The sequence below is a fragment of the Accipiter gentilis genome, chromosome 4 (genome assembly GCF_929443795.1).
Source record: "Accipiter gentilis chromosome 4, bAccGen1.1, whole genome shotgun sequence".
Lineage (NCBI taxonomy): Eukaryota > Metazoa > Chordata > Aves > Accipitriformes > Accipitridae > Astur > Astur gentilis.
In genome coordinates this window covers 14,703,261-14,727,906 of record NC_064883.1, presented here as the reverse complement: position 1 = coordinate 14,727,906, position 24,646 = coordinate 14,703,261, and the positions used below count along the sequence as shown (strand labels likewise).

The following is a 24,646-nucleotide window of genomic DNA, read 5'->3' as shown; positions in this document are numbered from 1 at the left end:
AGTTAAAGTCTTAACTTACATTTACTGTTGAAGTTCGCTGGGTTTATTTCAGACCTGAAGAACAGATGCGACAGTGGATCAGGTGCCAGCACACTGCACTGATGTACTTCCCACCAGAACAGGGTATGACAAACACCGTCTCCGAGAGGCTACCTTCCCAGCAGTTACCCACCTCTCCAGAAAGACAAGTAAATGCCTTCTACACAACAGCACAACTAAGTTTGGATTTGGCTGGAGGAAGCATTAGATGACTTTGTTGCCTGCATCTAGAATTCTGCCTTTTTCTCATCCAGACTTAACTAAAACCAGCCCAGTTGTAGCACATCCCCAAGTCCCGGTCTTGAACAGAAGAATTGGGCTTTGGGTCAAGCCTTTCATGTGCTACCATTCAAAATATCATTACACTGCTATTTTCAGCCTCCAGTTTTTTCTTTAATACATTAGATGCAACAAACACTCCTTATCCTAATCCTCTATCAGCTTAATTCAAAATGGATTTTAAATGTGCTGAAAGCCAATTCTTACAATTAAGATAAGATCTTCAGAAAATCCCAAGAACTAGCTTCTGAACCTATAAAATGAGTATTTGTCTCTTTTACTATTTTTAGAAGGCTGACCTCTGAAATACACTTTCTCTTTAAAGTCAGCGTCCTGGCACTATTTTAGTTTTTTGTTGTGGGGTTTGGGGTTTTTTCCCCCCCCCTCGCCTGTCTATGAACATTAGAGGGACAAACTTCACCAAGTCTATCTTTTGTCTGGCAAGCATTATTTGTGGGACGATTCAACAGACATGGCCATAGACCGAATTAACAATTAAGCCACTGCATACTAGATCCGGTGGGAACTATAAAGAATGGCTTAAAAAGCGAGGCTGGACATCCAGCCGCCCCGTCCAGAACAATGGCTTTATGCTTGCCGGTAGTTGCTTTTGCTTGAAAAGAGTCTCTCTTCTAGGTAGTTTTCGAACAGCTATTTAACTTCCCAGGCTTAATACAAGAACTGTATGCCATTTTGGTTTTGGTCCGAAAATTTCTCAAAGAATACAGTCAGCATCTGTTTTTCTAAGAGCAAAGATGAACAAACCATTATTTCATCAGTAGTCATTGGTAACCACTTGTTAGGTTTATTAAACAATATTTGCTATGTCTTTGTGCTTTCGGAGGAGCTAATTTCTGACCTAGTTGTGGGTTGCTCCAGCCACTGTACTTAAATGGCCTATTTTCCTGTCCTAATTTCCCTTTCTCTACCTACAATGCTCCACTTCACTAAAAAGCAAATAAAAATGCCAAACAGTTTTGTACATTTTTTTCTTCTCTGCAGAGAAGAACCTCTGATCCAAACAACACAGGCAAGTTTATTCTGAATGCCAGAACCATCTCTCCCTCGTGTCTGGCTCGTAAAGATCATCAACATGAAACACCACCACAACATCTTGTGTGTCTAGCCAGTAAAGATCCATGCAACAGCTATGCCTACCCATGCTATTCCTCACAGCCTGGTGCCAGAAAGGGCTTCTTTAAGGTTGGGGGTGGAATGGCACGAGCACAATAGCACTGCGGGGGAACTGATTTTGTTCCAGGAAGTGGAGAGAAATTCATGCCTGCATGCAAACACCATGGCACAGTCAACTCATTACTAAACAAGTCAGTCAGTAAATAAGTGAGGTATGTCCATAGGACATTTGCACTGAGTTTGGCTTTTAAAAAACAAAAAAATCCTGATTGTTACTGCAGATAACGTTTTAAGAGTATGTTTTATTGACTCTATATATTCTACCTGCTGAGTTACTGATAACTAAGGTGACTAATTGACATGACTGAATAACTGAGGCAGTTCAGGTGACCAAGATGACTCAGATTTCCCTTTTCAGTGACACAAGAAACGGCTGGACACTGGAACTTACTTTCCATGGAGAGACACAGTTGATCATACACAGATTATAAACAGCATTTTACTTCACAGACTTTGTTGACCATAACACAGATCCTACAGCCATCATCAAACTTCAGACACACTTATAGTCCCAGCACAGGAACACGCTTTAATGGTCAACTACCAAGGTAGGATAAGCCCTTTATTCACTCCAAGTCAAGCTAGCTGAAACCCTGTCCCTTTGTGCATGTACACTATTCACCTCAATGCTAACATCTAAAAATGTCACCTGTATACAACAAATACTGTGAAAACAATTTAGACAGCTTGTTTTTTAGAGCTGATGCAGTAAGCTTTAAAACAATCCTATGGGACCTTTCTGCATATATAAAAGGAAAACGAGAAATTCCCTAGATGCTGCATCATCATAGCAACAAGTACAAAATTACTAATTTTAACATTGTCATTCACAGTTTTCCTGTAGTGTCTCAAAGGAAGCAAAAAGACTGATGTTAGACTTTAAAAAAAACAAACAACAAACCAAACAGAAATACCAGACAAATGTAGCCAGAAAAGAAAATTGTGCAAGGTACATTCCAAGTTTCTTTAAAATTCTGATAGAATTAGCACTGGTTTTAACATGCCTGATTGTCTTACAATGGAGTTCATACCATTTAGACTCATGTTTATTTTTCCTACTATCACAAGTATTTTGCTTATACATTTAAGAAGAGAAAGTAAAATTAAAGTCTAACTTTAATAATTACAAGTACAGAGATTGCATTTGGCATTCCTACTCCTGACATTTTTAACCCTGTTTCTCCCCTCCACGATTTTGATGTGTATGAGAGACACTATACAAACAACAGGGGAAGAAAAACTACTTTACAAGACAAAGAGTGAAATGAAATACTCAAAGTGCTGTCAAGGGCTCATTGTAAACCTGGGAAAAACAAAGCAACAAAAATCAATTTCTGCAAACAATGTTTCATTTACAATGCTACACACACTCTATAATAGTAGAGAATAAGAAAAAAGGTCGCACTGTCTTAATTTTAAGACAATAGTATATACTTTAAGAGACCTTTGTGTATACTTGAGCCTTCACATTTCAAATTTGTGCCTCAGAAGTGACACAGACCTTTAGATTTCAGGCACATAATAAATAACATAAACCAGCAGCAATAATGTGGGATCACAGCCGACAAGCTGAGTTTGCATTCAGAGTGTTTCAGCAGAAGGCCCCATGCAGAAAACCTCCTGAAAATGACCCAGCTGATGTGATCTTTACAGGGAAATGAAGAGTAAGCTGCCCAAACGGCTCCATTTCAAGCTCTTCTGACCAGTAAGAAGCGTGCCAGCATTGAGCCCGAGTAACTGTGCGTTTTCACTCCCCTCTCTCCTTGCAGGAGTGTTTCCTTGCATACTTCTGTACCGTCTGTTAAGTGCACGTCAGCAGCATTACAAGTGCCCAGTGTACTCTCCCCCCATCGCAGTTTCCCATGAAAGAACGACTAATTCAAGCTGTTCATAGCTCCTCCTGTTGCCAGCAGTGCCACTGAAAGACACCAAAGAAGGGCAGAACAACAAAGACTGTGCAAGGAAGCGGAGAATAAGCATCAGAAAAAAGTGAGGGAAGAAAAGGAAAAGGCATATTCTGCTCTTGGTTATGTCTCACAGCTCTGGATTCACGTAACAGATGGGAGTGCGGAATTTGTCCCCTATAGAGACAAATACTTAGGATCCTTGCTTGGAACAGCAATTTAAATAATCTTAAAAAAAAGTAATCGAATAAACACTGCCTATGCTTTCCCTACAGAGAAGGAAAAATTTCCCTCCTTCTGCAAGACAGCCTTTTTATAATTAACAATTTGTAATCATCCATTTAAAAGAATTAAGCCAATTTAGTTGTAGCCAGAATACAAGCCAAGTTCTGCAGCCTGACGTGGAATAGGAGCACAGGCTACTTCTGACCACTACCAGAAATTACAGCAGTCAGCTGTGCTGACTGCAAAAGTATTACTGTAAATCCAAACCATATTATTCCAACTTTGTACTATAACTTGTGAACAGAACTGGGGAAGGATTTAGATCCCAGCTACATTAATTTGTCATAGCTCAATTTACTGAATTAGAACCTTTGATTATTTATACCAGTTGAACTGTGCCCAAGAGTTTATGGTCAGAGGTGGGTACAAACAAAGTTGCATTAGACATAGTTAGATGCCTACCTGAACCTGAAGAAGTAAACCTGTGACAGGTACTTCCCACCCACAAAGGGCTATAGGAACTGCGTCCCTTAAAAAGAAACACCAGCATTAATTAAGAAAGTGGAGGTACACCTTTTAATAATTAATAGTGAAAGAGATCTTCTAAGAAAAAGGGCAGTGGATGATAATATTGAATAATTCAGCACTATAACCAAAGGAACAGTAGCACAGTAACTTTAGATGTGAGCATTTGCAACAAAATCCAACAAAAACATTTGATATGCTAATGACTTCTTGTGTTCAGGAAAGGGTATACATTCAAGATACTCTCTTCTATATAGTAGGCATCAAACAATTTCTGAAACAGGTCCCAACAAAATTAAAAGCAGCTGGTAAAATTTCGCTGAAGCAAGTGACTTTTTACTGGGCTTATGCTCTGCCAGACTTGGGCCCAAAAGATCAGAAGCGTGGCCCAGAAAAGGCAGTAGCCCCAGTCAGTAAATCTGCATTCCCAATAGGCCAAATTGGCCACAACATCGTCAGTTTAATTAGCAAGGGGAAAAAAACCACAACAGATTTTTACTCGTCCTGTCACTTCACAAAGCTCCAGCAGCAGGGATTGTCTGTGTCTGTCAAGTTTAGAAACAAACAGAAAGCTTCAGCAGCTGTTGAGCATTCAGATTTAATTTGTAGTCACAAATATTGGAGAATTTTAATTTGTTGCCTGACTAGCAGCTGAGAGGTAGATATACATCAGTAAAAAAGCAACGAGTCTTTGTTATTGCATGAGAAAAAAAAAATGTGTATTATATTTAATTGCAGAAGTCTGGCAAAATATCAAAGAGCATGGAGAAAAGATGTTAACAACAACAACAAAAAGATCTGAGTGACAGAGCAGGAAAGACAAAGCCTGCTGCTGTTCAGCCTCTTTCTGTCTCACTGCTGGCAAGGATTATTAGCCTGCTGTGGCTTCCCTTAGCAGACGAAGGCCTGCCAAATTACATAAACCAAAATGCTTTTGGAATTTCCTCCTTAAATTGGTGTGATGACAAGTTCCTATTAAGAATTGTTGTGAATTCATCAGAGAGTAGATGCAGCTTCCTCTGCTTACTAGGAACTGACCATCACAACTTCTTCTGTGGCACCAAACGCTAACGAAGTAAAACTACAGCGCTACGTACCCTTACAGATATCCCAAGGGAGGAACATACGGCTCCTCGTCTCTCTGTGAAGCCCAGCAAAAAGATAAAGTATCTTGGACGCTAATCCTGCAGCACCTGGACACACTGAAGCAACTGGCCGTTGCTAGATTTGTTGTATTTATTATAAAGCATCATGCAGCAGAGTCCAGCCCACGGCGGCTGTGGACACAGGATTCTGGAGGGTACTAGCGAACAGGGACACCATTCAAGACAACAAAAACAGTAACAAAAAGCTGGTACTGACTAGTAGAAAGGATTTTGTTTGCCTGTAAAACAAAAATATTTGACCCTCAAACTACGGAAACACACAGAAGTAAATACGTAACAAGAGGCACAGTGGAAACACGGCTCTTAATAAAAGTTTAAGAAGAACAATAAATATGCCGATGAGTAGCTAGTACAACTCCCCACAGCACCTCGAACGCTTCAACGGCCTGGAAAAGTAAATCCCTGGACGCTTCCTTCGGCTCCCCAGGGGATCAGGTCACCGGCTACAGGTACGTACCGTCATGGAAAGGGCAGGGAGGCACCTCTCCTTCCCTAAACAACAAAATGGCCGAGGAGACGCCGAGCCTCCTCCAGCCGCCCCCGGGTAAGGCGGCAGCAAGCATCCCTCTCCCCAGCTCACCCCGCGGGCAGAGCACGCCGTCCAGGGACCACCACCCGCCCGCGGGCTCTGACAGCCCCGGCGGCCGCCGACCCAGGCCCGGACCCGGACCCGAGACCGGGACCGCCGGGGGGGGGCGGCCAGCTCCCAGCAGGCTGGCCGCGTTCCACCGCCCCGGGGCGGGGGAGGCGGAGGGCGAGACCCCGGCGGCCCTCCGAACGACGGAGGGGGAAGAAAGGGACGCGGGGCCGACGCCGCCCGCGGTCGAAAGCTGACCGGGAAGCCGGGCGGGCTCCCTGCGGCGAGGCCGGGGCGAAGCCCAGCCCTCCGGTGCCCGCAGATAACGGGTGACGGGGCCGGCGGGCAGCGCCGCCGGCGGCCCCCCTCCCCCCCCCCCCCGCCTCCTCGTTTGCATATCTTTACCTTTGCGCCCGGGAGCGGCCAATCAGCGGGCGCGGCGGCGGACGGCGAGCGCCGCTCACCTGCTGCGGCCGCGCCCGCTTGCTGGTGGCCGGCGGGGCGGGGGCGGGGCGGCGGCCTCCTGCTGTGCGGTTCCCCGGCGGCGGCGGCAGCAGCGGCAGCACCGGCGGCATCATGGTGTGCGGGGGCTTCGCCTGCTCCAAGAACTGCCTCTGCGCCCTCAACCTGCTCTACACGGTGCGTGGCCGCCGCGCTGAGGCGAGGCGGCGGGAGGGGCGCGGGCTGCCCCGGCGGGGTCTCCCTCGCCCGGCGTGTGGGGAGGGGTAGCGGTGGGGCTCGCTCCGGCCTGAGGCGGCCTCCGCTCGGTGGGCTGGTGCTACGGCGCCGGGAGGGTGGGGGCCTCCGAGCTGGGGCCGCCGCTCGGCCGCGGCCTCCGGCTGGGTGGGGAAGGTGGCACCGGTCAGGCCGGGCTTTGTCACCGCAGGGACGTGGCTCCCCGGGATCAAAATCCAGGGCGGTCCGGGAGCGGGCGGCACGGCGACCGCTGCCCGCCCCGGGGAGGGGGGATGTCTCAGCTCCTGCACACCCCCCCCCCCCCCCGCCTCCCGCCGCGCCAGGCCGGGCCGGTGTGGGGAGGGGGCGGCCGCCTGTCGAGGGGAGGCCCGGCCCGGCCCGCCGGTGCCTTTTTTCGCTTTCTAGAAAGGTCGCTGCGCCAACCCAGGCGTGAACGAGGAATGGTGTATTTTGTTATTCCTCAGCCAAGGAGCGGTGCTGAAATAAGTGCAGTTCGGTGAGTGACAAGTGCCGTCTTGGCGTATCAGGCCCGAGGAGACCCGTACAGACCAAGGCATGTTGGAGAGGGAGGGGGTGTGCTGGAGAGGGCCCCAGCCCCCTGGTAAGCTGGCTTCCCTGCACTGTCCTGGGATGGACCAGCGAGTTGCACAGTCTGGCTGCTTTGGGGTGGTGGGAACATGCGGGGGGAGCCGGGGGGGGAGTAGTATGCTAAACTGAAATAACCGACTTGCTGGATGGGGAGCTCCAGGCAGGTGCCTGCTTTTGTCCGGGCAAGTTGGAGGACCTATTTCCAACAGAGAACGATAAAATCTCCAATTGTGCTATAGCTGTGGGGTTTTCTCCTCATTATCTACTTTAAAATGATACAGAAATAGCAAGAAGCAGGACTACATGTCATGGCTTCCTCTCACAGCACTTCTGGAGAGGTAGTGTGTCCTCTAATGTTTCACGTTAACAACAGTGCTTGGAGATGACTTTCAGCCAACTGAAATTGGGGTCAGCCAGTGCTTGCGGGCAGTTGTATCGGTGCTTTTCTGAAAGCACTGCCTGCTCTCAACTGAAGGCGAGACAGGAAAACAAACAGGTCTAACGCTGTTCATCAGAACAAACAGTTCTCGTAACTGGCGGTTACTGGACCTGATGGTAATCATCAGGACGGAGCATGAACGGATGTAGAAGTGCCTGTGCTGAAGCCAGAGTTATTTGTCATTATGCTCTTTGGTGTATGAGATGACCCTCGTTCCCTCAGAAAAGAGCAGAACAAAAGCGTTATTACAGGAGAAGCTGTGCTATTGCACGTGCTTCCTTGGAGGAGCTTGTGGAGTGGAGTATGTCCCTGAAAAAGTCTCTGGAGCATGCTTAGGGAGCCCAGCCTACATGCTGTGAGTCAGCCAGGATCCTTGTGATGCTACGGGTTGCCCGTGCCACCTGCAGCCAGAATAGAGGTGAGCAGGTAGGCACTGTCTCGTTTGACATCTGTAGTTGGGGGTAAGTTTAGTGTATGTAGACTGTCATGATGAAGGTAAGTTAGAATCATAGAATAGCCTGGGTTGGAAGGCGCCTCAACAGATAATCTTGGCCAGCTTTTCATGGGATTGCCCCATCCCAGTGGATGGGTTGTAGGTGAATTGTCCTGTCCCGATTTCTCTTTTCAGTAAACCAGAGGTTAATGCAAGACTTATTTTTGTTATTCTTGTTACTATCATTATTATTATTTCTTGAGCGACAGAAGAGTGAGAGAAATCTGGATCTTTCTAACATAATACATGCACAAATCTCATTTTGATGTCATGTGGACAGCAGCTGTTTTTTCTGAAGACATCATCACTTATTTCTACAGCTATATATTAACCAGGTGTAAGGAGTCTGGTAGGTCTTTTGGGTGTATTTGGCCTCAGCAAGGGTGGGTTGATCTTTGGGACTGCTGTAGTTCTGTTTGTGATACTTGTACAATGCACATATGACCTTAATCTTGCTCTGATGTCTCCTTGTGTAGAATTTACTTTGTGGGTGTCACTTGGTATTCTTTCATCTGACCTATGCAGTGCGTACATTTTTGCTGAAGGGAAGGAATGACTTCTTTGAATTACAGTAACTGGAATATCTGATTGTTACTGCTTGTGTTGTTTATTAATTATAGGCAAGTTACAAGACTAATGCTTTTAAATTCTGAGTTGCAGGCATAACATTTAAGGTGTTTAGTTGGCCTGATGGAGTTGATCTAGCAAAATGTGTAGGCTTCTCTGTTCCTTGGTTAGACAAAAACCTGGCAATACAAGACTTGGGTTGCAACAGCACAATGAATGATGGGCTTATTTTTTCCCAGCTGGAAAAAAATACAGAGGACAACCAGAATAAGAACTTCACTATCATCTTTTTAAGCAATGTTAATTCACAGTAGTAGTTGTTGGGAAGGAAGTAGTGGGACATAAGGTCAAATAGATAACACTTGAATGTTTTTCTAGCTAGCATTGATGTGTGTATCATATGCTTGGAATTAATTAACCCTCAGAACTGTATGTTGGGAGGTACAGTTTATATTCTGCTTTTCTTTAAAACGCTCCTAGGATAGGATATTGGAGATTGGTTTTTGGTTTTGTTTGTTGGTGTTTTTTGGTTTTCTTTAAATGGTGTCTTGTTTTACTTTTCACGGTAGTACACCAAGAAAAATATATGTCCTGTCAGTAATAAATCAGTTACTGGTTTAAGGCAAGAAACCAGAAACACACTAAGCTAACTGCTTGCTTAACATTCTTTTCAGATGGTACTTTGCTGATGACCTTTGGTTCTTCTCTGGACTAAGTTAATGTCCTTAGGCCCTGAGTCTATTTTTAAATTTATTTCATATGAGTAATTCTGGCATCTATGCTGAGTCTTGCAGACTTCAGTATAGTTCCTTACGGGTATTGGAAGAGTAGAGAAAAATAATTGAGGCTCTTTGTTGATTCATTGTGTATATAATGATGTGTATCGCTGGAATAAAGTCTTACATGGAAGAACTGTCTGCATAGAAGGACGTTTAAAATACTAGTTTGGGGTATCTGACCAATTTTGTCTTTATTTATTCAATCATATTTACATTTCCCATCAAATGACAAACCCATACAAACTGTTTGAAATGCCTGTCCACAGAGTTCAGCCAAATTCAGGGATGTGTACATAACTCAAGACTTCTAACCTTCCAGGTATGAGGACCCTAGATGCTGGCTCCACCAATATTTGCTCACTTCAACCAGACAAGGATTTCCTTAGGTAGACAGTGTTCCTTCCAAGGAAGTCTTAAGTAATTGTGTTGAAGTGTGAACAGTTGATATCTTACTTCAAATCAGATTCTCGGAAAGGAAAGGGAAATTCCTAAGTTCTAGCTAGTGATGAGAGATTGAAGTGGTAGCTGGGCCACAAGATTAAATATTCAAATTTTTTAAAAAATAAAAAATTGCTGGCAGTAAGTTCATTTGGATGGTGTGTGCTGTTTTTCTTACCCAAGCAGCTACTTAATTATGCTGCAGCAACACACATGAACTGTTTGTTGTCAGTGTGTAAACATCTTGCTTTTGTTTTGATAAGCAGGCTTTTAGTTTTTCTTACACCTAGAGTGACCATTTGATTTAGAGTAAAACATGTAGTACCTTTCCCATTAAGAGTGTGGGTTTTAGTAGCACAGAGTTCATTCCACAAGAGCATCCCTGCTTCCTCTTAACACTGGAAAGTACTTTTATCAAAATAATTTACTTTTTATAATACTTTGTGCTCTGAACTTGTTTTCTAGACTGTCCTGGTTTTGCATCAGTTTCCAAAGCATTGTCTTTGAAAGCGGGTTTTTTCTATTTCTGCCTGTTGTTCTGTGGGTGCAGTATTTATTGAAAGTGTAATCAGTGCATTTCTGCCCTCTTTATCAAAATTGCTTTTCCTGTATTATGGAAGTATACAAAGATGAGTACAGAAGTTCTCAGATTTGGACAGCGCGTGTTTGGCATGGTAGGGTTTTTAATAGTGTTTGTTTTAGTTGCAGCATTTCCAATGCAAAGGGGCGAGCATGTTGCATCTTCCATGTGGATCTGCTAGCTCCATGTCCCTTCTCTCTGCGTAGAGGAAACTTGGTTTTTGAGGCAGGGTGAACATCTGGATTTTCCTAGGGAAAGGGAATGTGACTCTCTTCCATGTTTTCTGGTAATTTCTGACTGCTGTAGTGGCTATGCAGAGCCAGGTACTAGCAGACAGGAATTGGAGAAACACAGTTCTTCTGTCATGTGCCAGTTTCTCTCACAGTGGTAAATGAACATGTGATCTGGGAGTTCAATTCCATTTTGGTTTGTATAAGCTTGTTTTCAGCTGTGAGAAGTCACCGGTAAACAGCCTGCTGTTTGCTGTGTCTGACAGTCCGTGGTCAGCATTCAGGAGTACAGTGTCAAGAGTTTTCCCCAGCAGCAGCCTGTGCTGGCTGGTCTAGCTCATCATCCTAACTAGATGCTCAGCACATGGGGCAGGTTGACTTGGAGCCATTCCTGTCATTCTCAAAGATACTTTGAAGGCGGCAGTATAAACTGTTTTATCGAGTCTTGATGTGTAAATCAAATAGTGGTAGAGAAGCTCCCAGGTATGCAGCAGGGAATTGGTCATATCAATTTAGTCTTCTTTTTTTTTTTTCCTTTTTTTTTTTTTCTTTTTTCTTTTTTTCCTCCTTTGGCTTTTTGGGAAGTTTCCTGTGTTCACACTTGAGAACACAGAAGAGTGACTACCACAAAAATATAGATAAATATTTTAAGACTTTTTGTCAGTGCTTGGGAATACCCTCAGCTATACTGTGTATCAGTTTATAGTTAAAGTGACAGCGGTTTGTGGTAGCAGGTTAGAATTCAGACATGTGCTGGGTCTGTAGACCAGATATGGGTGGGTTTTGTTTTTTCACTTGCGCAGAGTGCATAGTGGCATCTAGAGCTAGGAAGGCAGACTGTGTTTAGTGAAAGAACTGGAGAATGGCAGGGCACAGAAGGAGGCAGCTGTATGGAGCGTGGTATGTTTTGATACCGCTGATGTTTTCAGCCATCCTAGCGGTGCAGATTGACACTTCAAAACCAGCACAATTATCAAGAAGCCCTTCGAGTGCCCTGTAGTAGCCTTGTAGCTTAAATCATTGTGTTCTTTCTACTGTTCTTTTCATGTTGAGGGAGATAACATATATGGAAGAAGGATCTGTGGGATCACTGGACTTCCTGAAAACGTTTTGCAACTTCTTAAAAAACTATGAACAAACAAGCAAGCAAAAGCAAACATTTCCGAAGATAGTTGTTTCTGCTACACAGCCGAAAGCTTTCATTTCCAAAGACCAGGGAGTATAAAACAGGAGTTAAGTCTCACTGCCATTTTAACGTGAAAGAAGCTTGTCACGTGGTCAGAAACATTGGATCCTAATTATTGGCCAATAACATGAAGAGCTCTGAACTAGGCCTGAACCTGAAAGAACTGGCTTTGGTGATAAGAGACAGGAATGCTGCCTTTCACGTGAATTGCTTGTTCCACATCGTGTGTCTCAAGGCTGTTGAGTAACCAGCCTACTGATCACTCTTCATTTAAATAAATCATCTAAAGGTGGAAGATTTTGCTTTCTGTTAGAAATCCTTTGAAGGTACCCAGAGCTTTCCTTACTGCTTAGCCTTTACTTTGCTTTCAGTAAAGCTGAAGAAGTACTGTGAGGAGATAAAGTGGCCTGCAGTTTGGCTAGCTTACAGCTGTGATAGAAATCAATTTAGCTTAGTCTTAATTTGCACCATTATATACTGCCCATTGTTTTAACATGATGTTTTTAGATGAAGTGCAGGAAACCAGAAGAATTGTCTTTTAGATTCTCCATGGCTGTGCAGAAACGGTTGGCCAAGTTGAAGGGGAGAGCGGTAGTAATCTCTACCTTCAGAATATATACCATTTGGGGTTTAAAATTTAAAGCCCCCTTAAAAGAAGTGGAATATGAACTTACATGTGGAGAGAGAGTTTAGGGAGGATGTGTTTCATCATGTGTGTAATCTCTCTGGTTTTAGTTCCTGTTCCATATCCAGCCTGACAGCTATTCTGTAAATATTTCCTTTGCTGATACTAGTGTAAATGCTATATAATCTCTTTACCTGGGAATGGTGAAGCTGTATTTATTGACATTTAAGTTCTGAAATGCAGTTTTTACTAACTCCTTTTTGGGCTGAAGCTACAAGAAAACAGTGGGAACATTAACTTCTGCATATGACTTCCTTCCTAGCAAGCAGTCTAAGGTATTTCTACTTGAAATACTGAAAAGTTGCTAGTTAGTCTAAACAGCAGATTTGTTTGTGGCTTGCTGTTGACGGAAGGAGGAACTGGTTTTGGCATTTGAATTGTTTCCCACTGGCATTGTCTAGAGAAATAATTTGTCAGTATCTTAGTTTCTTTTTTGTAATGTAGTCTATAAGCTTGTGGATAAGTACACAGTGGGTAAGAGTGAAGAGAAATACATTTTTCCAGCACAGGAGTGAGAGAAACGAGCAGCTGTGTGCACAGGAGAACTTGGATTTAAAGAACAGAGCGAATTAAGAGCTTTTTTTTTTTTTTTTTTTTTTTTTTTTTTATGTAGGGGAAGTAGTAATTTATGCAGCAGTAAGGGGAAAGAAAACCGCAACAAGTACTATAAAGGCTAATGCTTTAGTTGTGTTATTAAGAAGTTAACTGGAGAACAGGACAATCAAACTTGTGATGACTTTACCTCTGTGACAAAGAAGTTATTTGTCTAGAAATTGTTATTTTTGAAACATCTATGAAGCTCAAATGTGTGTGTATATATATGTTTAAAAAAAATATAATGGAAGTCACTTAAAGTGGAGTCTGATCCATTCCACTAATCCTTGAACTTAAGTTCCTAAAAGCTTTCTTATATTGATGCTGACACTGGAGTAACATTTTGGCAATATGCTTGATTTTCTTGATTTTCTTTTTTTTTTTTTTCTGACTCTGTAGATAAAAGTACTTCATCTCATAGTGAAAACTACTGATCTTCACTTAGGATTTGTGCTACCTATAGGTTTGTTCCGGTAAAGCATTTACTTAATTTCAAATTGATGACTTTATATATTGGATTATGCTAAACCTGTGTTTGCGTGTGTGGTTTTTAAATAAGGGTGCTAGGGTTTGTATTGATGGAGAAGATATTATAGAGTAAATGAGGATGTTAAATTTAAAATACTAGCTGTCACCACCCCACTTGCCCCAGCGCACACACTTCCCATGGCTCTGTGTTGCTTTTCTGGTTTGTGGACAGTATGTGCTTGTAGCATCTTTCTGTGAGACAAATTGCTCCAGCTTGAGACTGTAATAAATTCTTTTGCTCTTAATGCCTGTTGGCTTTCCATGTAAACATGCCTTAAGTGAATGGGACCTTTTAAAATCACTTCTGAGAACAAGACTTGTATTTTCAAAGCTGTGTAAGTACTTCTGAAGAATCATTCATTGCTCTTTTATTGAGAGACCTTACTGCTTGTAAGAAGGTGTTATGTTGATATGGGGTTTAGGAACTATTTGAGCTAGATGGTACAGAAGAGTCCTTGGTCAGTGCTAAATCTGTCTCTTCTCTGCCTGTTAAAATTTTTATTTTTGGTGTGGGGAGCAGCAAACTTTCTGTGGTGGAAGAGCTGGCTGTGGTGTGTGGGAATGTCGGTTGGAAGGGACTTCTGGGGCTTATCTATCCAGGTTCCTGCTCAAAGCAGGATTTCAAGTAACACTTGTTTGCCAGCTGTGGCTTTGTTTACTGAGTCTTGAAAACCTCTGAGAACAAAGATTATCACCTCTCTGAGTACAGCACCAAACCACCTTGCAGATGCTTTTTCTAATGTCCAGTCTGAACCTCCCAAGCTGTTACTTGTGATACTGGGAAGAGTTTGCCTCCATTGTTTTTTGTAATGTGCCTTCAGCTTCAGTTGCTAGTAGATTATCCCTTGGCTGCTTCGTTGTCAGACTAAGCGAACTCAGCTCCATCACCTGCTTCTCAAACATCATTCTGAAGGCTCCAGGCCATTTTAGTGACTCCATCCAGGTTCTCAAATTCCTCTTCAGCCTGGGGGGTGTGAAATAGGACACAGTACTTGAGCTAAGTCTCACCAGCATTGAGTTCCCTTTGATTGCAGTCCTCTTGGCTTTCCTTATTTGCAAGCAGACTCTTGGCTCATATTCAAGTTGGCAACCAGTCTGATCTCCAGATCTGTCTCAGTAAGGCTGTTCAACTGGTCTGTTCCCAGGCTCCACTGAAGCTCCTCAGGACCAGAACTTTGCACTTCATGAGGTTCCTGTTGGCTTATTCTTCAAGTTTGTCAAAGACCGTCTGAGTTGAATCTCTATTTGGAGAGTCAATTACTCTTCCTTGTTTAGTATCATCCACAAATTTTCTGAGAATTCATTCTGTCTTATCACCCAGGTTGTTGATAAAGGTACTGGCCCCGGTATCAGCCTTTGTGGTGCTTCTTACCCACTACCAGTTGGATGCTGGGCTATTGATTACTACCCTTTAAGCTCAGCAGTCCAGCCTGTTGTCATTCAGTCAAACAGGCCATTTCTCCTACCCGTGCCTTTTCAGCTTACTAATGAGTCTCCTGTGGGAAACTGGATCAGTCCTAATCGCTAAAAGCTGGACTGTGATTTCATATATTTCTGGTAGATTTATCAAGCAAATATTGGAAGTGTTAGTAACCAAGGCTAGCTTTATGTGAGTAAACTCATACAGGTAAAATGGAGTTTCACATGTACTTCAGTCTTCCAAGGATGACGCAGTTTTCATTGGGGGAGTTCTGGTGTTGTGAAATGTGGTTTCAGTAAAATAAAATGTGATGTTCAGAACCTCAGTAGAGAGTCCTTTTTCCTTTATTTAACAGAAAAAGGTGATTTTTTAATAAATAGATAAAGCTTATATGCCTAGAATGTACATATTAATCATTTAAAAGTAATTGGGGCTGCTAAGTAATTTTTTTTCAAGTACATTTTACTGCAAAGTCTTAGCAGCTTCAGTTTTAGAATATTACATCTAAATCCTTTTGTTTCAAAACACTGGAAAAAGCACTGTTGAGTAGTCATTTCTAGTGGCTAAACAGTGCCTAATGCTATGAGCATTGCATTGTTTTACAAACTTGTAAAACCTTTTCCCAAAACAGCTTAAGTTATTTTTCCGGTTTTTAGTAGTGTGCGTTTACTTTAGTTTTTCATGTTATGGCATTATAAAACTATATATATACACACATATATATATACTTTTATTGCATATATACACGTATATAGATATAGTTTTATTGCTCAACATTCAGTTAGTCCAATCCAAACCTGAAAATGAAGGAATAACTATAATTTCCTCTTTCACTCAACATGCAGAGGAGTCAGGAGCCTAATGCTAAATCTGTTTCTGGAACGGTTTGTAAACCTGCAGTCTCCATTTCAGTTTTGAAACACGAAGTCAGTTTTCCACTATTTTAAGTGGCCAAAATTGGAGGAGCCGATAGTTATTTTGACCCAAATCATGCATCTGCCTGACTGGATACAGCATTTTCACATAGCTTGCAAGCCAGAGCTCAGTAGCAAGGATCTGTGATCATACTGAATTTCCAGATGTTTTAAGGAATTAGACACTGGACAACTTTGTCATGTGAAAGAAGAGAAAACACTGCCTTGGTATTATGGAGGTGAAGCTTGAAAGTGAGACTTGTGACTACAAAACTAGAATGTGATCAAAAGAGAAACTGAACTATTTTATGTTATTTTCTTTTTCGAAGTCAAGTCACCTGATTCCTGAACATCTGGGGTTTAATAATGGGTTTAAAAGCCAGAGAGGCTTTTTTTCCACTTGAAAACAATGGCAGTTCTAGATCAGTATTTGGCCGTTTCTACTAGAAAAGCTTTTTGGGCCAGGGGGGCATGGTAATAACTTTTCATGTCATGCACACTAATTTCATGTACTTATCTTCAGAATAACGGAAGCTGAGATGAGTAACAGCAGCCAGAAGTAACCAGTACCCTGCAGCTCATGCACTGGGTTTATCCAGTAGGTGGTTTAGGCACAGGTTTTGTTTAGGTCTCTTCTTTTGATTGTGATACTTTAAGAATAAAACTCGTTTCATCTAATTGTTTTAGACCTCTTATGAATGGGCAAAGAGCTGAACAAATACACATTTTGGTATCCTGGAGGCAGATTGGTGAAAATAAAGATTTGCAGTCATAGCTCAGGCAGAAGTAGGAAGTATTGATGAAAATCATTAGGAACAAAGTTTCTTCTGCTTTTCTTTGTGAAATAAATTGAAATTTGACATTGCCTTTGAGATTTTTTTTATGAAATAAAACTTTGAAAAGCTGTGTAGTGACAGTGTGAGTTCAGAGCTTAGAAGTCGATACAGAGGGTGGGATGTCAGCCAACACTCTCTGATTGGAAATTGCATTATGGGATTTCTTTTGTTGTTAATTTCTGATGCTTACATGGAAAAATAAATCTTCCCAGTGGTATGAGACAATGAAATAAAGTGAATGGGCATAGATCACAACAGGTAGGTCTTGCACTTAACTGTCTGATTAGCAAGGCTAATTTTTAATGTAATAACATCAGAAAATTTATAGCCTTGTGCAGCATGCATTTAGAAAATCTGTCTGTGGCAGAGCCAAAGCTTTTTGTTCTGTTTTATTTTTTTCTTCCCTCCCCTCTGTAATTTATATTCACAACATCTTGGCCCAGTGTCGGTTTTAAATAAACATGGTGATTAAGGCTTTTTGTTTAAGACAAACAAAGGCAAATGTGAATTAATCCTAGAACTCTACTGGTACTGAACAATTCCTTTGAATTTTATATCATTCTTTTGTCTCTTCGTGTGGTAAGAGAGAGGTGTAGGTATGACATATCCTCCTTTTCTTCTTGCAGACTGTCTTACATTTCTCGTGTGGATTATTGGCTTTTGTTAAAAATGTTTTTTGAGATGTGTACCTGTGTGAACACATGAAAAAAACACCCACTATGTTTTGGTTATGATGAGCATCACTACTTGTTTCACTAACTTTGATGTTATCTTAGATTTCCATGTTTCAAAAGCAGCATTACATAGGTCAGTCTTCTAAAAGGTACTTAAGTTGAAAAAATATATGGACATAAACCCAACAAAAATGCCCTGCTGTAGCGTAAGTATACTGAAATGATAAGATTAGAAATTTCCTCTTTTTTCCCCACCCCTCTGGATCAGCAGTAAAACATCATGAGATATTGTCTTGTTTGAACGGAAACTGGTGGGCAAGTGTAAGGTCTTGCTCTATATTTGTTGTCAAATAAAGCCAAGAAGTTGGACCAGACAAAGCGCTTACTATTTTGTTTTGTAGGGTTTTTTTTTAATAACGATACAACTTCTGGGTATTTTTTGGTGAGATCAGGGTTTTGGAAACTTGGTTAAAACTTGCATGTGGAATTGGTGTTATTTAACAGAGAACCTAATGGGTGATACGTTAGACATACGTCTAACTGTTTCAAACAAAAGTGTTGGACATCTTGTGTATTGGACATCCGGGCTGGCTTTGTCTGCTGCTTCCCGCCTGCTGTACCTCATTACAGATTTGTCTGCAGCTTTTCATGTTGGAATTTTTTTTTTGTTCTGTGTTTTTGGCATGGAAACAGGAAAGGCTGGAGCTTCCTGCCCATATAAAGAGTAAACCCCAGTAAACTAGCTGGGACAGATTCTGCCTGCCTTCCCTGAATACCATCTTTAAAAGGAAGGAAACAGCCTAAGAGTGTTTTGGGTATTGAAATAAGATTGACTTCATAGTAGAGCTATTTTCTGGAAGAAATATGTAGCAGAGACAGGAGACCTTTATTGTTTTACTACATGAAGTCTAAAAAGTACTTTTGTGTGACCTCGTTAACTGTTGTGTTGCATCATCAACTATGTAGAAGCTTCTCTAGTGAATTAATACAGCTGTATTCCTGATTACACTAAGCTTTGGCAAACTGCATTTTTTTACATGTTCGGGGCTATGGAACTATATATCCTATTTTCTTTAAATACACTGCCTCTGTTTCAGAAAACACCTGGAATTTTCATTCTTCTTCCATTCTGTGAATCCAAGTCTGATTTTTAGCGTATTTGTCAATTCTGTTATAATCTGCAATTCAGTTCAGTGTCTCTATCAGTCACAGATGACGTGGCTTGACTTGTAGGTAGATTAAATTGTGACAGCTCCACATTAACAGTATTGAAGAATATGTGTGCCGTAAAACATGTAGAACTGAAGTTACCTCTACGATGAAGTGGAGGATTGGTTTGTTTAGGGTTGTGCTTCTTTGCTTCTCTTTGCACTGGAAAGAAAAATTGTACCTTTCTAATAACAACTTCAATGTAAAGAATGTAGCTGTGTGTAGGTTGAGCCTCTTTTAATATGCAGACTAACTTCTTGTTTTCTCTTTCCTCCAGCTGGTAAGCCTGCTGCTGATTGGAATTGCAGCATGGGGAATCGGCTTCGGCCTCATCTCTAGTTTCAGAGTTGTTGGAGTGGCAATTGCAGTAGGAATTTTCCTCTTCCTTATTGCCTTAGTGGGTTTGATTGGTGCGGTGAAACATCATCAAGTATTGCTCTTCTTTGTATCCTTCTGATGCATTACATGGATTGCAGCTTGGTTCAAGCCATGTAAACAACCTGCTCTGTCTGCTGAGACTAATGTGGAAGGTGCTTCAGAAAGAGAACAGAAATTCACAATCTTATTTTGGTCAAGTGCAGTCTAAATTAAACTTCCTTCCTGTTCAACTTTATTCCAGCTTCCTTTTTTTCTTGAAGACAGAAGTATTCACATCTCCCCTTTCCAAAATTAAAATATTTTAATTTTTTGAGAGCTTTTTATGGTGGGTCACTGTGTCACAGATACCTCTTTCTGTGTGCTCAACCCTACACCAAGCTAGAGTATGTGAACTATTAATGTTTAAAGGTAGAGAAAGGTGATACTTCCAGGTAGCGAGCTGGTTGTAGCTGGCAGAGGAATGCATCCTGGGTAATGCAGGCTGTCAAGAAGAATTTTCTTTTCATACCTAGTCTTTTAATTATGAACCCAGACTAGAAATGAGCACAGGCCTTCAAAGTGTGCTTTGCTGCCCCTTTATGCTTACTGATGCTGTGTAAGCAGTTTGTGGTGCTGCCTTGCATAACAAAATTGATAAGTTTGGTGAGAAAAGAGATTCATGAGCGGAAATTCTTATTTTTCTGGTTCTGGTCTATGAGTAAGTAGTGACATCCACTTTACCAACAGTTTTAACTGCATGAGGTAAGTATCTGCATCTGAACACAAGAGCCAAATTGTGAAGACAGTGGCCGACTTTCAAAATATGATCTTTAGTATCAAAGTTTGTTCTTGATGTTTTATACTGTTTTCTGATGCATTAGTGCAAAAGTGTGTGAGGCTGTGTTCCAAAAGCAACTCTCACTTTTTTTTTTTAATCTAGACTAAAGTTACCTTTTGTAATTAATGACAAGACTATCTCATTGAAGAAAAAAATTTCTGAATATGCAATACCCAGAAAAGTATTTTCTTTAGTACTTTTATTTAAGTGAAGTATCTTGGAATGAGAATGTGAGTCCCTAAAGCTGGAGAAATTGGCTGTAGATTTTTCTCTCTCAAAGCTCATTTTATTAACTTCTCTGCTCATATTGTCATGCTAGGCAAGAAACACCTAACACAGAAATACTAGCTATGTACAGTAGTAGCCAAAAAGTGATAATATATGGTGATTGAGTTCTGGGAACATTATTTGGGTCATCTTTTCCACATCCACAGTCAGAATTTACTTCTATAGTTACTTTGTTTTAAAGGACCTATTGTTATCCAATGAAATAAGGAATACCATTAGGCGTATGTGTTATAAAAGTAAAATTAACTTGAGAGTATATCCTTAACTACTATTTCCAGTACATGATTATTCTTTTGCTAGTCTTTATTGTCCAGTTTTCTGTCTCCTGTGCCTGTTTGGCACTAAACAAGGAACAGCAGGTAAGAAAAGTTTCTTGACTTCTCAGTTAATTTATAGCACACTACTATAAATATGTACATACAAATGTTTATATATATATATATATACACACATATAGTCTGCCACAAAATGGGAAGAGTATATATTAAGAAGATCAGCATTATCCTTTTAAATAAGGACTAGCCCTTGGGCAGTGCTTGGCTGTGGAAGCTAGTAAGCCATACATCTGAGTTCTAAAACTAGTTTCAGCTGTCTTTTTTTTTAATTGTTTTGTTTTTAAGCTTCCTATGTAGATTTATGGTCACAAGTTTAGCAGCAGGATATCTTGACTATATCATGTGTTCAGCAACTCCAGATAAGCTGATGAAATCTACAATAATCATAATGTAAACATGATAAAGCCACTGAATTGTTCGTGTGTAACTGAAAAGGTCATGACTACATTAGGAACAGAGGTGACCCTTAAGTGTGAAAGTAAAACCAACTTCTGTGGAGTATGGAGACTAATTCTTACTGTGTAAGAAGCAGGCAAGGGTACAGTGACTAAATAATCAGCTTCCTACATGTAACCACACTTTTTGTTTAAAGTCTGAGTGGTCGCTGTTAGATTAGTTGCATGTCCCATTACTAGTGCTGTTACTGGGTTTAGGAAAAAGAAAGGAAGAAAATTATAACCATGAATGTGCTGCTGCTAGGTGCTGCCATTTCATTAGCTACACATGTTGTTTGAACATTCAAGTCATTCTTTACATTATCCTGTTAGACTTCAAGATCTGAAGGTTTTACTTGGCTTGGCATATTGGTTTCCAATGAAACACAAAACAGTTCAGTTACTATAATATTTATTTGCTTATGCCTTCTAGAGTCAACTTCTAGAGGTGGGATGGAATAACACCAACAGTGCGAGAACAGATATTGAGAGAAATCTGAATTGTTGTGGATTCAGAGTTTTTGATCTGAATGAAACCTGCTCCTCTGTAAGTTTTTCAAGCATGAAAAAACTTAAAACTTCATTGTGTTTGTTCGAATATGTACAATTGTTTTCATAGTAGCAGAAAGCAGAGGTTTTTGAGAAATGTGTAAAGTAGTTGTTACAATGATACTAAGCTTTTTAGTTAACTTCTTGGAAACATAATCACAGGCACCCTGCAAAGGTTGTACACCATTGTCATTTATATACTTGCTTTTTTGGTGTCTTAAAACTGATAGAGTTTTGTCCATGGCTGGCAATCTTTTATAGAGCTAACTAGATGCTTTCAATCAGTGAAGTATCATCAGAAAATGGAGTGCAATTCACTGTTTGTATCTGCTACAGGATTGTTTTAGAAGTCGCCAGTGTCAACCATGTGCACCTATAATAGAAGAATATTCTGGAATGGTGCTGAGATTTGTTGGAGGCATAGGACTCTTCTTCAGTTTCACAGAGGTGAGTAAGGAGGAAGTTAGAAAATTGACTGCTTTTCCCCCATTTTTTAGACTTAAAAGTTTTGTGAAACAATTTATTTTAGGGGGTTTGTTACAGGAACTCTCAGTATTATCTCAGGAGTCAAATAATTACTTAGGTCAAATTTTTCCAGGCTATCAGCTTGCTTAAATCTACCAAAAGGAGGGCTTGTCTTTATTCAACACTGGGAGTTCTTGCAGCTTTATGTTATTTGGACTACAAACTGCAACTAGATACCACATTAAAATGTGGTGATGTAAAGTTTAAGTTTTGCAGAAAATTAGCTATTTAGGTTTACCATTCTTCAAAAGTAATAAAGAGAGTGCTGTTGCTTTACTTTGTTCCCCTGTTCTTCCCGCCTCTCCCCACCTGTGCACGCACACAGAGTCTTGGGGTTTTTTTGGTTTGGGGAATTTTTTTCATGATGAGTGAACTGTATTTTAAATATCAGGTTAAAAAGGTCTTTGACTCTTAGCTTTAGTATCCAGATGATACATATACTTGTTTTATTGATCGGTGAATAAAAACCCTCAGAGCAGGTCTTTCATAACCCCGCTGTAAAGCATGTGAAAATACTCCTCTTGCTGCTTAGTGCAGTTTTCAGAAGGTTTGTAGATAGTACAGCAACAAGAGAGATACAACGACTTAAACAGAATCACTCTGACATCTGTCCTCAATTTCTCTACTAAAAATGTGAAGCTGCTAGGAGAGGGAGGAAGGTGGTTGGGGGGAGCGACAGGATTTTAAAATGTACCAGAAAAATAGCCTTATAGGTAAGTGGTAACTGTAAAGTGAAACAATTTAGAGGATTTGTTTATCATTACACTAAAAACAGGTTTATGAATGTTTATCATCTGGGGAGGGGGAGGAATAATTTAATGCTAGACATGCCTATGAACAATATTTTGCATTGGATTGTGGGCACAATTTTGGCTTTTTTGTTTTGTTGTTCTTTCTGTTGCTAGGTATGAATTCTTTCTGAGAAGGTGCATTCTTTTTTTCTAATTAGGAAAGCTGGTGTGTGTTTGTGCATTTTTAGCAATAGTAAAATATCCTAAACTTGTGTACTGGAAATTCATTGTCAGGATTTTATGTTTAAAACACATTTTGTAAAACTGATGGAAGATGGAGTGGAGACCCTCTGCTTAATAATATCTTTGGGTTTTGTTTTCAGATCCTGGGAGTCTGGCTGACGTATAGATACAGGAACCAAAAGGATCCCCGTGCAAACCCTAGTGCGTTTCTTTGATAAGTTTATAAAGGACTGAATCTTCTCTCTGCACCCTCTACTTCAAAATACTGATTCTCCATAGTTTGGTATTTCTCTAATACTAGGGATTCTATATGTACCCAAAAGAAAAGTTTAATTTCCATGAGAAATTTGTAGTTTTCATATTTAATTTCCTACTATTTTTCTTCTAAGAATCTCTACGTTGAAGTAGACTGGTGCATTGAGTAGCTGGGCAGACAGACCGCTGCTCTGAGCTAGAGTTTGGTAATTGATGTGGAACTCTATACAGTGAGTTTTATAGCACTACTGGCTTCTCCAAAAAAACCCAAAAGTATTTTCTACTGTCTTCATTGATTACAAAAATTCACATGATTTTGCATTAAAATGATAAAAATACATGGTGGGTGGTTGGACCGTATGATTTGATTAGGCTTTAGGATGAACTCTAGTCAACTTTTTTGTCTTAATAATGGTCTCCCACATTCGTGTTAAGGTAAAAATAGAAGCTAAAGATGTTATTTTCTGTAGTGCACATAAGTGTATGTTAATGACTACTGTAGCTTTCACCCCTCCCTTTCCCTGTTTGTTTTGGCTTTCCGGTAGCTTTAGAATTTTGTTGAGAATAAAAATTATTCTTTACTTTTTAATGGGTATCTTCACTATGAGAACAATGAATGAAGAAAACCAGGAGAATGTAATCTGCAGCTGATTAACTTGAAACTTTTTTTTTTTCTTTGACAAGTGAATGAAGTTTGGTACTTGCACAATATCAGAATCAATAGTGGTCTGTCATCTTTAACGTAAGAAACTTGATGTCTGGAAAGTTGTTGTACAGCTATTTTTTCAGATGATGTAAAATTATTGTAATAACTCTGCAGTGTATATTCCTCTGTCATCCAGCTAACAGTCTTGATTTCATGAGAGATTGAATGGTGTGTAAAAAAGGAAGAAAGAAAAGTAAAAAAAAAAAAAAAAAACAAACCACACACAAAAAAAGATGGTTTCCCGTAGTTTGTTTTTTTTTTTTTTTTTTTTTTTTTTTTTTTAAAAAGAATTAGAAGTTAGAACAGTACATTATCCATGTAGTAGGTGTTGTCTGAGCTGAAGGAAAGCATCGCCCCTCTTCCAACCTGTAATAAGTGATGCATCAGCTGGAACATCAGACATTTAAGTACCTGAGGTGCATAATGTTCCATTTGTTTCTAATCGCACTGAATTGCAGACTTGCACTTTCCTTCATTCAGTTGCTGCTTCTGGTGTGGTAGGCAGCTGCTGTAGTGTGAAAGATGGCTCTGCAGGAAGAAAAGGGGAAGAGTATTAAGGCCATCTGCTAAGGAATACAGCATCTGAGCGAGATGGAAAGGAAGACAGTGAGGGCAGACAG

At 40.7% G+C, this 24,646-nt stretch overlaps 1 protein-coding gene and 1 long non-coding RNA gene across 2 annotated transcripts; one reads left to right on the top strand and one right to left on the bottom strand.

Moving 5' to 3' along the window:
* Positions 1 to 2,225: 2,225 nt before the first annotated feature.
* Positions 2,226 to 6,143, bottom strand: LOC126037968 (uncharacterized). Its single transcript, XR_007505852.1, has 3 exons — positions 5,790 to 6,143; positions 4,104 to 4,170; positions 2,226 to 3,430 (listed from the first exon to the last, which is right to left on the bottom strand). It is a non-coding gene; the product is annotated as an uncharacterized LOC126037968 (long non-coding RNA).
* A 272-nt stretch (positions 6,144 to 6,415) lies between these two features.
* Positions 6,416 to 24,287, top strand: TSPAN13 (tetraspanin 13). The gene is made up of 6 exons (XM_049798943.1): positions 6,416 to 6,548; positions 19,043 to 19,210; positions 20,527 to 20,607; positions 21,451 to 21,564; positions 21,903 to 22,013; positions 23,206 to 24,287. The coding sequence occupies exons 1-6, from the start codon at positions 6,486 to 6,488 to the stop codon at positions 23,278 to 23,280; spliced, it is 612 nt and encodes a 203-aa protein (XP_049654900.1). The 5' UTR covers positions 6,416 to 6,485; the 3' UTR covers positions 23,281 to 24,287.
* Positions 24,288 to 24,646: the final 359 nt, after the last annotated feature.